The sequence below is a fragment of the Periplaneta americana genome, chromosome 3 (genome assembly GCF_040183065.1).
Source record: "Periplaneta americana isolate PAMFEO1 chromosome 3, P.americana_PAMFEO1_priV1, whole genome shotgun sequence".
NCBI classification, from domain to species: Eukaryota; Metazoa; Arthropoda; class Insecta; order Blattodea; family Blattidae; genus Periplaneta; species Periplaneta americana.
Genome location: NC_091119.1, coordinates 132,179,958 through 132,195,608, shown reverse-complemented (window position 1 = coordinate 132,195,608; position 15,651 = coordinate 132,179,958). Strand labels below are relative to the sequence as shown.

The window sequence follows — 15,651 nt, the reverse complement described above, 5'->3', positions numbered from 1 at the left end:
ACCCCAGACTCATTTCACAGGCATTACACCTTCATCTCATTCAGACGCTAAATAACCTAAGATGTTGATAAAGCGTCGTAAAATAACCTAATAAAATAAAAACGTAGAATTATCGCTCAAGGTAACCTCTGCGGTGGCTGAATGGTCAGACCTTCAGACTGTTCGATCCCCGATCAGGTCTGGGATTTTTTCATTGAACAAATCCATAGTGGCGGACAAGGTCGCAGTTGAGGTTTTTCCTGGGGTTCTCCCGTTTTTCCCCACATTAGGCATTTCCATCATTCCGTCACCATTTCGTTATCATTCCGTAGCATTCACCGATCGCCGGCTGGCGACTCATGGAGGGTGCTGGCCTAGGGACGAGTGGGATTGCCTGCTCGAAACCTGAGCACACGGAGAACCTTAGTGTGGTCAGCCGGTGTGGGTTTGGGAATGCGTCACCAGAGAGTCAGCGCAATTCATCTTAACAGGTCGAGTGCTGGGCCATAGTGCCCCCCTCCGTTAAATTAAATTCAATCGCTCAAGGTGAACTGCCCGGGTTCAAATCCTGTTGAGATAAGTTACTTGTTGAGATTTCTTCCGAGGTTTTCCCTCGACTAATTGAAGCAGAATTACTGATTAATTTCGGATTAATTTCGCCATCATAATTATTCTTCGCCTCATTGAACATCGTCTCCGTTTTTCGTAGATTTCGGGCTTGCTCCGATGTAGAGTCCGATGTGGTCCGCCACCGAACTTGGGCCCCGTGAATACGTGGTCATTCACTGTTGGCTCTGCACCGTAGGCTCTCCACCGGAATCTTTTCGCTGTAAGAAAAATCCTAATGTAAACAATAGCACGTGACTGAAGTGAGGCTTCATTGGCCGCTGTTTGGCGCCATAGATTCTCAGTACGTGGTCCCGCCTACTGTTGTACATTGTTTCATGTTAAACATTTCCCGTTACTCGTCAAGTAGGCCTAACCTCACTACTATGCATTCGTTTACTTAGGTAACATTTACGTTTTAATTACTGTAATTAAATTATTTTAAACTTCGGTATAAGGTCAATCGCTGCCGGATAAAGGAGTTATTCCTTCCAAATCGGAGTCGTCAGAACTATCGTCGGCAGAATTTATGACGAGACGGTCCACAACAGCGTCAGTTATCCCTTCCAGCTGGAACATGCGGTCTGATTGACTTGCTGTGAATAGATAACGTTGGATTCAACTCACTTAACTTATTATAGACATTTAAGACTATTTGTTTTTCTCCGCTTTTGAGAGGATTTCCACTCTTATGATTAATAACCACACACACAGAGAATGCAGAAGCCATACTACGAGCTCAAGTGACGCCAGCTTGATACAAGAACAGACTACCTCGGTATTACTGATGGTATTCATTCGCGTTTATAGTACACAACAAAATATAAAAGTAGCTTTTCTTTTACATAGCGTTTTACATATGAGTGAAGTTAAATGTTTCATCGTATTTAACAAATAGAATTCAATTTTTTTATTTTCAAATAACACGAGATTATGGTTTCCAAATACGAACTATATTTTCCTGCGTCATGTGAGTGTTTCGACTGGGAGCCAGTCACGGGTATGAAAGCAACATGCTTGTGTTTACATTACGATTTTTCTTACAGCGAAAACAGTATAGCTCGAGGGATCAGAAATGAGGGACCGCGGTGATTCTTACAAGAAAAGGTAAAGGGATCATATTAGGTTGGAGAGTTCGGAGGCGGCGCGCTAGTGATCTGTAGGGCGAGGGGCTTTAAACAGACAAGGCTAGGCTAGCGTACAACAAAAGAAATGTGAGTTCCGAAAATTACCAGAAACAATTAGAAAGGGAAAAAGAAAAGGCAGAAGAGAACTACTTGCAAAATTTATTGAAAGAAGGCGAAAATAACTGGGGTAAGTTTCATAATTTCATGCGCAGAAGAAGGGGAAACCAGGAATCGATACCAGTTTTGAGAGATGCTATTGATCAAATAATTACAGGGGACAAACAAAAAGTAGATTTATTGAACTCAAAATGTATTTCTATTTTCAATAAAAAGAGAGAGAGATAGATTGCAATCGAAGAAGTTGAATGCATAGAAATGTTCGAAATAACGGCTAAAAGTGTTCGGAACAGAATAAAAAAACTACAAAACCGAAAATCGCGCGAGTCCGGTGCCGGAGAGAATTTTTCTCTGGTCTATCCATCCTTCATCATAATTATGATAACGCAGAATTCCTACACGGAAATATCCTAAGCTATGTATTTCGGTACACTATAATAATAGCATATTTTTGTTTTATAATTTCTAATTATGTTTGTCTGGCCTAAGAGGAATATTCAGAAGGGCTTCACAATCCAAGTCTACGAAATCTCCATACTCAATAATATAGCATGTTTTATAATGACGCTCTAAATGGAATTTTCTAAAGCGATAATAACGTTTCCAGGAACTTAACACTGTGCCCCACTTCCTATCTCCAAAAATAAATACAGTACCGGTAATCACTTTTCACATAGAGGATTCAATTAATACCCAGGGCGTCGTTTAATGTCAGCCGTGTCATCTGACTCACAAAAGCCCTGTTTATACAACATATATTGATTACGTATTTTAGTTCACTTTTTAAACCCTGTAAAGCTGATTGTCGATTACTGCCTTTAGCGAGACAAGAAAATCAAGAGCGCCTAGAGATTAGGCAATCTACAGAGCAATGCAAGTGAAAGAAAGTGCTGAAGGCATGCGGTACCGGCATGAATGCAAATGAATGAACATCTCTGTCTTAAACGGCGGTCTTGAATCATGCTGACCACATGACTATGGAGGAAAACTAATGCTATTAGGTCATAATTTGTACAAGTTGAATCCATAGAGTCTATAAAGTTATGATTATGTTGATAATTGTCAATGTTATAGTACAGTAGAGCATCGATTATAGGAAACAATTGAGGACGGGGTGTTCGGATAACTGATTTTTCGGATAAATGATTTTTCGGATAGCCGATCGTTTACGAAAACAAATTGTGCCGGTGTCATAGGAGCAGTATGAAACAAAGAAACACTGTACATATATATATTTTTTTATCACACGTCTTACAAATAAAAACAGAGAACGGACTAACCAAGTCTGACAAGTTCAAAAAGGCCATTAAAGTAGCCCTACAGTTTAGGAAAAGATGTCCAACTTTTTTTTTTTTTTTTTTTTTTTTTTTTTTTTTTTTTTTTTTTTTTTTGCTTCAGAGTTGAGACTCGTTTTTTTTTTAGACAAATCCAGAGCAGTGGAAAAATCTCGCAAACAGCGCTAGTGGATCTTCTACATGGCGCGCGCGCAAATTTGAATTTGCCGACTGGAACGCTTTCGGTTAACCGATGTTTCGGTTGATCGGTATTCGGATAATTGATGCTCTACTGTACTTTTTTTTTATATAATAAATCTAAAACGAAATGCAAATTCAAATCTATCAATATGACATAAAATATATAATATGTCCTTAGTTTATTTGTTCACTATAATACTTCTAACTCCAATGCATGCAATCCATAACCGTCTCTTTCCTTATTTTTAGGTCCTCCCGCTATAATTGAGGTGGACATTATGGTGAGAAGCATGGGACCAATTTCGGAAGTGGATATGGTGAGTTCATTTTGGGTTGCATTGATATTGTACAAGAATTTATATTATCTTTGGTAGGTGCGGTGGGTGTCCTGCCTTCGATCGTACTGTGTTGTTTCAAAGGGTTATTGCCGACAGATCAAGGAGTGACACAGTTTGTCAAATTGTGAATAGATACACGATGTAAATGCAAAGAAGAAGATGAAAGAGCTCAAACTTTAAGTAAAATCTTCATTATTATTATTATTATTATTATTATTATTATTATTATTATTATTACTTACAAATGGCTTTTAAGGAACCCGCAGGTTCATTGCCGCCTTCACATAAGCCCGCCATTGGTCCTTATCCTGTGCAAGATTAATCCACTCTCTATCATCCTATTCCACCTCCCTCAAATCTATTTTAGTATTTTCCTCCTATCTACGTCTCGGCCTCCCCAAAGGTCTTTTCCCTCCGGTCTCCCAACTAACACTCTATATAAATTTCTAGATTCGCCCATACGTGCTACATGCCTTGCCCATCTCAAACGTTTGGATTTAATGTTCCTAATTATGTCAGGTGAAGAATGCAATGCGTGCAGTTCTGCGTTGTGTAACTTTCTCCATTCTCCTGTAACTTCATCCCTCTTAGCCCCAAATATTTTCCTAAGAACCTTATTCTCAAACACCCTTAATCTCTGTTCCTCTCTCAAAGTGAGAATCCAAGTTTCACAACCATACAGAACAACCGGTAATATATCTGTTTTATAAATTCTAACTTTCAGATTTTTTGACAGCAGACTGGATGATAAAAGCTTCTCAACAGGCATTTCCCATATTTATTCTGCGTTTAATTTCCTCCCGAGTGTCAATTATATTTGTTACTGTTGCTCCAAGATATTTTTTTTTTTTTTTTTTTTTTTTTTTTTTTTTTTTTTTTTTTTTTTTTTTTTTTTTTTCTCCTTCAAATTCTTCGAAGGATAAATCTCCAATTTCTATGTTTCCATTTCGTACAATATTCTGGTCACGAGACATAATCATATACTTTATCTTTTCGGGATTTACTTCCAAACCTATCGCTTTACTTGCTTCAAGTAAAATTCCCGTGTTTTCCCTAATCGTTTGTGAATTTTCTCCTAACATATTCATGTCATCCACATAGATAAGAAGCTGATGTAACCTGTTCAATTCCGAACCCTGTCTGTTATCCTGAACTTTCCTAATGGCATATTCTAGGGCGAAGTTAAAAAGTAAAGGTGATAGTGCATCTCCTTGCTTTAGCCCACAGTGAATTGGAAAAGCATCAGATAGAAATTGGCCTATACCGACTCTGCTGTAAATTTCACTGAGAAACATTTTAATTAATCGAACTAGTTTCTTGGGGATACCAGATTCAATAAGAATATTATACAAAACATCTCTCTTAACCGAGTCATATGCCTTTTTGAAATCAATGAATAACTGATGTACTGTACCCTTATGCTCCAATTTTTTCTCCAATATATGTAGAATACAAAAAATCTGATCAATAGTCGATCTATTACACCTAAAACCGCACTTATGATCCCTAATAATTTCATCTACGTATGGAGTTAATCTTCTGGATCTGAGGTTCGCGCCTTGAAATCTAGTCGAAAACAATGAATTTTTGTGACGATAGAATCCTCAGCATGACTTCCTTCCAATGAAAAGTAAAGCTGGGAGGCCCGTGTGGTAGATCTGCGACGCGTAATTCATAATTCACTTAAATCAATTACTTTCCCAAAACAGGCTATGAAATGTTTCATATAAAAAAATTTTTATCTGGAAAAGGAAGCAAAACGAGTAAAATAATATTAAACTTTTTTGTTTGAAACATCTCAAAGAATAACCCCTGAAATTTATGGCAGTAACTTACGGTTCACCCTGTGTGTGAGTGTGTGCGCGCGCGCGCGTGTGTGTGTGTGTGTGTGTGTGTGTATATATATATTTATTTTTTTTTCATTATTGTTTATTTAACGACGCTCACAACTGCCGAGGTTATACCAACGTCGCCGGTGTGCCGGAATTTTGTCCCGCAAGAGTCCTTTCATATGCCAGTAAATCTACTGATATAAGCCTGTCGCATTTAAGCACACTTAAATGCCAGTATGTGTGTGTAAAGCGAAATCTTAATATTATTAATTACTCAGATCTGAGTTATAGTTATCAAACAAGATTTAGCCATTGTTCAGTTGTAACTAAAGTAATGGCTGGTTCACAATAAACCGGAAACGGAAATGACAACGAGAACGGGAACGGAAGTAATGTTAAAATACATTTAAATACATTTATTTTAACAGTATTTCTGTTATCGTTCTCGTTGTCGTTTCCGTTCCCGGCTTATTGTGAACCAGCCTTAAGACTATCGAAAACCAAAAATTGGTTTACGTTAATGGGAATGGAATTGTTCAACAAGTTACCTTATGAGGCTCATGTTGTTATTTTTAAAATATTCGAAGCTTCTTTATATCAATAGCTCATTGTTAACACTTTTTATGATATTCAGGAATATTTAATAGTGTTGTTTGTTTACAATTTGTGTTGTTATGTCTATGGTTTTGATTGATGTTATTCTACTTGTACAGGACTGTGTCATAGCATCTTCCGACGCTCCTTGCATTAACAATAAATCAAATCAATCTAATCATACCAAAGCATAAAAACCTACTTGGGCTGCAGTGCTTAGGGAAAAATCCCGTCTCGACTAGTAATTGTAAAGTGCCAATGGAACCACTCGAAATCGAGGAAGACTAGCGTTGACTTCCTTCGCAGAAGTTGGCTTGAAATGTATAGAATAGACTGCTGTGATCTTCTGTTCAGCGTGAAGTAAACTTGAAGAGAGTCAACTCTTTATTCCAAACCAGTTGAAAACTGTTCGTCACACAACGGGATATAATATGCATTGGAATATGTTAATACGCGGGCAGAGTGGCTGGATAACGCAATTTCTTATCTGAGCGAGCACCAACTTCCGTAACTTGACCTGGCACTCAAGACACATCCAGTTCGCGAGAGTGACAGTGAATAAGATAAAACATTTGCATCTTACATACATAATGTGGCGTCTGCGGCGCGACCACAAAGATGATAGGCTACCTGCAGTTCAAGGGTATATGTACTGTACGTGAACGACCACAAATATTATCAGAAAATGCAGGCTCTAAATTTCTAAAATTTTATAAGGAAATGAACTCACAATTGGACAAAAACTACAAGGTATCACTAAAGACTTATCAGAACTTAAATATCTGATAAAAGTATAAAAAGGTTACTAATAATATTTTTAAGAATTCACTTTTTTACTTTAAATTAAATTTTCCAAAATTTGAACATTTTCACACATATTATTTCTGTCGTCGATTTGCAAAAGGGAACACGTCCAAAATAATAAATAATAAATGTTTTAAAATGCACTTAAATCACATGGTAATTGATGCATATAGAAAACTAGGATTTATAATCAGAAATACAAAAGAATTAAAAAATATAAATACTATTGATCTCTATATAAAACTCTAGTTAGGAGTAAGCTAGAGTATGCGTCTGTAATATGGTCACTTCAGTTCCAGTCCCATCAGATGCAAATAGAAAGGATACAGAAAATATTTTTATGTTATTTTTATTTTAAAAAACATCGCGTGTCGTCTTATGACAAGCAAATTTCATATAATCAGTTACTTTTTCAATATAATTATAAAACTCTAACATCTCGACGATTAATAAATAGTCAAATATTGAATAACTGCGATTTTCTTAAATTCCTTCAGTTCAATGTAAAAAAAAAACAGAATTACGTCATAGGCAACTTTTTGTTATTCCCATTCCTATAACTGTTTTCTTCAAGAACGCTCCATTGTTTGTTATGTGTAATACAACTCTCTGGCTATAAACTGTGATTCTCAATTAGATTTCAGTTTAACAGTTGAAAAATTTCATACAATATTAAAAAGAATTGTATTTCTTTAGATATTTAAATTATGATGAAGTGTATTATAATGTTTTTACTCTAATTTTTAAATAATTTTGCATCATTATATTGATATTTGGCACTATATTAACTGCAATATTATATTCTAGCATCTATTACCATTATGTATTTTCTTTCTTCGTTTATGTTGTTTGTTTTGTTTTTTTTTTTTTTTGTCTTATTATGTATTTTGTGTATGTATCTGTGTAAGCCACCTGTAATTGGAAGCCTGTTTCTGTTGATGGTGGATTAAATTAAATTAAATTAAATTGCAAAAAAAAACAATAGACTTAAAAAATTAAAATGTTCATGGATCCTGAATGTATGTATTCATAGCGATCTAATTAGAAAAAAATATTAGCATTTTAATTTGTCAACTTAGTTATAGTTTTTGCGATTTTCCGATACTTCGTTATTTTGGACATGTCCCCTTTCGCAAATCGACGACAGATTTCATAACTCCACAACCATTAGAGATATAATTCTGAAATATTCTACACTGATTTAACATGCACTTATACAAAAAGTAGACTACAATAATGCCCATTTTTTTCTAAATGGAGAAATTAGATCACAAAACACTATGTAAATTTTAATATATTTTATATAGGACAAATAAAAAAATTAATTTTATTACAATAAACAACCCTTCATGTCTGAGAGTAGTCTACTTTTCACAAATAGGTGTTTATTACATGCAGAAAAAATATTAAAGATGTCAGCGAGACCATAACAATGTTATGGTTATCAAATTATGTAACTGCAGAACTTTTGTTTTTTTTTCATGTTTTGATAAAATTGGTTTGAAAAATATTATTAGTAACCTTTTTTATATTTTTATCAGATATTTAAGTTGTAATAAGACTTGTTGTGGTACCTTGTAATTTTTTTTTTCCAATTGTGAGTTCATTTTCTTATAAAATTGTAGAAATTTAGAGCCGGGTCATTCCATATCAAATCAACAAGGCGCTCAACCCGACCGACTCAGATTTTTTTCAAAATTTGAGGGTTTGTTTTACCTGCCACGCTAACTAAAACTGCCGAGTTTCATATGTCCTCTGCTTTTCGTTTTCTGTCAGTGGCGTTTCAAACATGAAGAAAAATCATATTTTTGTAAGCACGCTGTTTCAATTAAAATTATATATCTCAACAACGTCTCCAAATAAATTTACAAAAATTGGGTGATACATTTTTAATATGTGATAGTTTTTATTTGTTATTTTGTTTTCTGCATATATTCAATTACACTTTAAGAACATGGTGAAACAATTTTCATATATTCATATTTAAAAATGCGGGAGTTCTATTTTAAGGAAAAAAATATATAGTACGCCTCAATTAGTGATATAATGAACTGATAAGTTTCAACTTGGAATCTTCATAGGTTACAAAGATAAAAATTATTATGTCACTGCAAGCGTAAGCTAACCATATAAGTCGCGATAATTATGTCCCACACATTCGTTGTATTTAATTATATTTGATCATATTCTTGAATGTCGCTATGTAATTTAACATGTAGTACATAATTCGAATTTTTTAAATTATTACCTCAAATAAATTATTGTCACATGGATTTTGTTAAACCTGAAGTTCTGTAAGAAATGCTTACCTTTCATTGCTGAGATGAAATAGCCTGATCATCTTTCCAGACAGGATGCTGCGTTGTTTCAGCTGCATTTTAAAACTGCTTAGCAAGTATAATACCCATCCTAAACAGCAGGACTGTATGAAACTTGTGTTCCAGGCACTGAGGTAGATTTTGCAAATCGAAGAGCAAGCATTTTTTCCTCTTCAGTATAGCTTTTTTCAGTCACATAAACGGTATTAATGTTTGGGAGATGATCCCCTGTCCAGTCGTACAATTCCCTAGGCATAGTTATTTGTTTATTGGATGGTCTATGCAAACTAGCACAAGTCGCAAACCTTTTAAGTGTCCCACCTACAACGTCGCATGCTCTTTTGCCATGCGATATGCAAAAATAATGCAATTCTGTTGGAAATCCAAAATCTTCTTCATATAATGTGAGGTTCAGGAAATTTTTTCCTATTTTTATACTGAGCAGAGAATCCATCGGAGAAATACATAATTTTTGTGGTGAATTACAGATGTTTCTTTTAATGACTCCATAAGATATTTCTGAAACAGATGTACAGCTGTAGTGTCATATTTCGGGCAGTGTGAAATTATTACCAGATTTTTAATAGAGACTGTATCGGATGATGATTCGTTATAATATATTACGAAAGTATGAATGGTTGTCTGCACATTAGTCCTGTGATATTACTGAATTTCATCTTGGATTACGAAATAATAGTTTTCAGCGAAGTTGCATAACACGACAAGCTGGCATGGCTGTAGAAATGACTTCATATCACGTAGAAACTTACTTTGTTCAGATGATATAAATGAGTGAGTCAGTAAATCACAAAGTTTCTCCAAGAGACAGTCGAAAAATTTGTCTGTGGGTTTCATTGTGGTCTCAAGCGTTGATCGGTCAGTCGTCATTCACTGGTTATAGGTCACTGATTCACTGAAGTTGTATTCGAAACATTTCTCTAAACCCTCCCTTATTTTAAATGGTTCAGGAGATTCTGTACATTTCCTGAACAAGCAATTTATATGAGAAGGATTGCACACCATAGTAGAAATGTTGATAAGTTGGAAGGTATAAAGAAAAATTTTCTAGAAATCCACGTAGACCTGAAACTTTAATAAATTGCTTCCGGCATAAGTTTTACATTCTGATAAGGACACAAATACAGACAATATAGTTCGACTAACTCCAGCTAAGTACAATTCCTTGGTCTAAGACAGTGGTTGCCAAACACCACGAAATTGTGACGTAATAGAAATGCAACCCGCACACGACTATTGCAGGGAGAGGGGTGGAGTGGGTATCTCTTCAGGTAATGCAGTGAATAGCAGTGCAGAGACGGACTGTGACCAAAAAATGAAAGCAATATAATATTCTTCTACTTATTAACTATACACACTTTTTTCCATGTTAATTTTTATCCCCTATTAATTATTTTTGTATTATTAATAAAATAACATAAATTTATTTTCTTATTTAACATAGAAAGAGCGAGTACTTTACATCAGCAGTAATTTGAAATTAGAAAAACGTACCAGGCTGGTCACGAAGTTGTAAATTACACTACATACTTAAAAAAAAACGTTGAAATATTTTACTCCGATTAAGACATAGAAGCCGATATTTTTTATTGTTTATTTATTAATTAAATATTCAAATTACACTCATAAATAGAAAAAAAACGTGGAATTATTTTACACCGATTAAAATACAGAAGCCAATACTTTTTATTATTTATTTATTAATGAAATATACAAATTATACTACATACGTCGAAAAAAACGTCGAAGTATTTTACCCCGATTAAGACATAGAAGCCGTTGCTTTTTATTGTTCGTTTATTATTCAAGTTACAGGTAAGGGCGTGATAGTCTTCATAACAAGAAAAATAATGACAACGTACATTGTTCTTTTATACTTCATTTAAAATTTTACAACAAATTAAGTATCTCATATTTTTGCCATCTGCACAAAGTAAATACTTTTCCTTCCATGCTCCTTAAAATTAAGTCTTTACTTACTACCTGTTTTCGAAAAGACATCGAAACATATTATCCTACACACTTGTAACATTACATGCGTACGTCCGCTGCTGATAAATGTCTTTACTTATATCGAAGTGATGGCTGTAAACGGAGGGTGGGGATATGATGCCATGGTTACGCTTGAGTGGAGACAGGGGCATGTGTCGCGACACAGCTTTTGGCGATCACTGGTCTAAGAGCTGAAAATTTGGAGAATATTACCTTCATTTCAAGGTTCGAATTTTTAAACACTGCATATAATTTATTTCTGCTAATGTGATTTATTCCCTGATTCTTTAATCACAACAAATATTTCTTACCAGACATCATTCTGCTTATCTCGTCAGAACAACATAATTCTTTAACTTTACCGGCAACAGCCGCGAGCAAGGGTTTTCCAGGTTTCGGATTTGGTGAACACAAAATTCCCTTTCCCTTTGCCAGGACTTTTGCTTTCCGAATTATGTATTCGAAAGCTGAAAGAAATTCTTTTTTATATTATTTACGCTCCAGCTTTTAGGTAGTAGTGTTAAAATGGTGATTTTCTTACTTTTACCTGAATTTTTAAAATTTTCCTGCAACTGAGACAAAATTTCAGTATCAGAAAGGTCCTGGTTCCTCGGCGTTTTTAATATCGAACACTTTATTTTTTACAATATTTTCAAATTCCTGTCTCTTATATTTCTCTTGTTGTAGCCTTTTTTGTTTAATAAGGATCACACCTTGGTCAAAAAGACTTGTATTTAATGAACTTACATTTGCTGTAGAATCGACGTATTCTTCATTACTAGAGTCATTCTGAGGATTCTGCGTAATAGCATCATATTATATTTTTATTTCTTTGGAACACATAGCGCACACCTTTTGTTCCTGTTTTAAATCAGGAAATACATTAAGCATCCACGATATAACACTTCTTAAATTTTTCCTCTAAATACAATGCCCTGATTTCTCGAAGGGATTGCAGCAAACATAGGCCTATAACTTAAAACGCGACTCCATTACATCGCACAAAATTACCACATACTACAAAAACTAACGACATTGCACTTGAAACAGATCGCACGTTTTGTATAAATTGAAGACCAACTGCCACTCATGATGGCCTGACACATCGACGACGCAGATAATCAGACAAGTACGAACTCGCGCGCATGCAGTGTTGGTGTAAGAAGGGTTTAAATGCTACAAACCAATACATTGATATATTTTTTTACTGATATTCCTGAAATGTTTCCAAAATGAAACTTACACCAAGGGGAGAATACTCTTACCTCTATAACATACATTTTTCGCGAAATAATTTATGTCCCGCATTTATAGATATTCAATGTTAAAATGTGTTTCACGTGACCATTCAATAAAGAATTCATTACTTTGATGCAAACCTATTTTTATTGAAACGTATGATCCCTTAGCTTTAAAATAAGCCCACGTTTAAGATTCTACCTCAATTAGAAGAGAAGTTATGAATTATTTTTGTTGACATAGTATGCGACATTTTTACATTTTTTCTCGTATTGACAGAATTGCTGTATAGATATCGTGCATTATTGAGGGCTAAAATTTTACATAATTAATTAACTTAAGGTTCTTTACCATCCCACCAAATTTAATGAAAATCTGAGGTGGTCGGGTTGAAAAGTCCACTTTTTTGTGTTGATTTGACATGGAATGGCCCAGCCTGCATTTTCTGATAATATTTATGGTCGTTCACGTACCCTTAAATCACGGAAGGAGAGTTCCGCAAGGCAAAAAAAAAAACTTAGGTTAGATTTAATTTAACAATAACTACTGTCATAACTCAATTGAAGTGAACAAGAGACACTTGGACATAGTGACCGATTATTCTGTAGCAGTGGTCGACATTTCTAGACTCGCAAGTAAACCTCTTAATACATAAGCAGGGCGGAGGAGTGAGGCATGATCTCTCTCCACTTACCCATCACTTGTTCATTCAGTATTAAGCAGTAAGGGTATTCTCCTCCTCCTACCTTCCCCTTTGTTGTGTATTGCAGACTGCATTTTATATTTCATAATCTTTGCCGACCATTGTCCTATATACATAAGTATTACAGGTTTTTTCATGGTGATTCTTCTGTGTCGGAGGTGATAGAATTTAGAACAAAATCACAGCTGAAAAGCAGAAATAATTCTGTAGATCAGGAATTATTAGTTCGAAGCACTGTGGAACGCGGACTACCTGTTCTGCTGCTCCAACGCCGCGTAGTTTAGAGAGCGGAGAAAAAGTTTCAGCAGTGTTGTGTCGTAATTTGACATACAGGGTGATTCACGAGGATTATCGTTACTTATAGAGCTTATTCCGAAGACATTCTGAGCAAAAAATTTCATATAAACATTTGTCCTAATCGCAATATTTTCAAAGTTACATTAATTTGAAATTGTTACTAAAATACCTTTTTCTTTAGTTTTACGGGTAAAAAAAATATTACAAATAGAGAATGAACTATTCAGAAGTGTCATTTCTTTAATTAGCTAGTGTTCTGAAGCTAAAAATGTGTTGTCAATTGCTTCGTACAGATTTTATTTTTAAATTGTTAACTAAAAATGGCGCACTTTTCACAAAAATTGTTACTAATCATACGACTTTAGGAACTTGATTCTTTACAGTTTAATTATGCATCCTAATGTATAGTCTTAAAGAATTTACAAGAGTGGTGTGATTTGTAACAATTGTGATAAATGCGTAAGAAAACTTAATTTTGTAGTTAAAATCGACAAAAAAAATCTGTACGAAGCAACTATGGGATTCACAACACAATTTTAGCTTCTGAATACTAACTTACTTACAACTTACTTACTTACAAATGGCTTTTAAGGAACCCGAAGGTTCATTGCCGCCCTCACATAAGCCCGCCATCGGTCCCTATCCTGTGCAAGATTAATCCAGTCTATCATCACACCCCACCTCCCTCAAATCCATTTTAATATTATTCTCCCATCTACGTCTCGGCCTCCCTAAAGGTCTTTTTCCCTTCGGTCTCCCAACTAACACTCTATATGCATTTCTGGATTCGCCCATACGTGCTACATGCCCTGCCCATCTCAAACGTCTGGATTTTAAGTTCCTAATTATGTCAGGTGAAGAATACAATGCGCGCAGTTCTGTGTTGTGTAACTTTCTCCATTCTCCTGTAACTTCATCCCGCTTAGCCCCAAATATTTTCCTAAGCACCTTGTTCTCAAATACCCTTAACCTATGTTCCTCTCTCAGAGTGAGAGTCCAAGTTTCACAACCATAAAGAACAATCGGTAATATAACTGTCTTATAAATTCTAACTTTCAGATTTTTGGACAGCAGACTGGATGATAAGAGCTTCTCAACCGAATAATAACACGCATTTCCCATATTTATTCTGCGTTTAATTTCCTCCCGAGTGTCATTTATATTTGTTACTGTTGCTCCAAGATATTTGAATTTTTCCACCTCTTCGAAGGGTAAATCTCCAATTTTTATATTTCCATTTCGTACAATATTCTGTTCACGAGATATAATCATATACTTTGTCTTTCCGGGATTTACTTCCAAACCTATAGCTTTACTTGCTTCAAGTAAAATTTCCGTGTTTTCCCTAATCGTTTGTGTATTTTCTCCTAACATATTCACGTCATCCGCATAGACAAGAAGCTGATGTAACCCGTTCAATTCCAAACACTGCCTGTTATCCTGAACTTTCCTAATGGCATACTCTAGAGCGAAGTTAAAAAGCAAAGGCGATAGTACATCTCCCTGCTTTAGCCCACAGTGAATTGGAAAAGCATCAGATAGAAACTGACCTATACGGACTCAGCTGTATGTTTCACTGAGACACATTTTAATTAATCGAACTAGTTTCTTGGGAATACCAAATTCAATAAGAATATCATATAATACTTCCCTCTTAACCGAGTCATATACTTTTTGAAATCTATGAATAACTGATGTACTCTACCCTTATACTCCCATTTTTTTTCCATTATCTGTCGAATACAAAAAATTTGATCAATAGTCGATCTATTACGCCGAAAACCGCACTGATGATCCCCAATAATTACATCTACGTACGGAGTTAATCTTCTCAAAAGAATATTGGACAAAATTTTGTACGACGTCAACAAAAGTGATATTCCTCGAAAGTTACCAAAGTTGGTTTTGTCTCCCTTTTAAAAAATAGGTACAATTATGGACTCCTTCCATTGTTCTGGTACAATTTCCTTTTCCCAAATAGCAAGTACAAGTTTATAAATTTCGCTATATAATGCACTTCCACCCTCTTGTATTAATTCTGCTGGAATTTGATCGATACCTGGAGACTTGTACTTTTTCAGATTTTCTATCGCAATTTCGACTTCTGAAAGCGTGGGTTCGGGTATAAATGGCTCAGCAGTTTGTATTTCAATTTCGTCCCGATCATTTCTATTTGGCCTATGTACATTTAGTAGTTGCGCAAAATAGTTTT

General features: G+C 35.0%; 1 protein-coding gene across 1 annotated transcript in view; it reads left to right on the top strand.

The window, feature by feature from the left end:
- Window positions 1-15,651, top strand: part of LOC138696544 (gamma-aminobutyric acid receptor alpha-like) — a 159,542-nt gene that overhangs the window by 28,909 nt on the left and 114,982 nt on the right. The window contains exon 3 of the mRNA XM_069821641.1: window positions 3,554-3,621. Coding sequence (XP_069677742.1) covers window positions 3,554-3,621 — 68 coding nt within the window. The remainder of the gene's footprint in view (window positions 1-3,553; window positions 3,622-15,651) is intronic.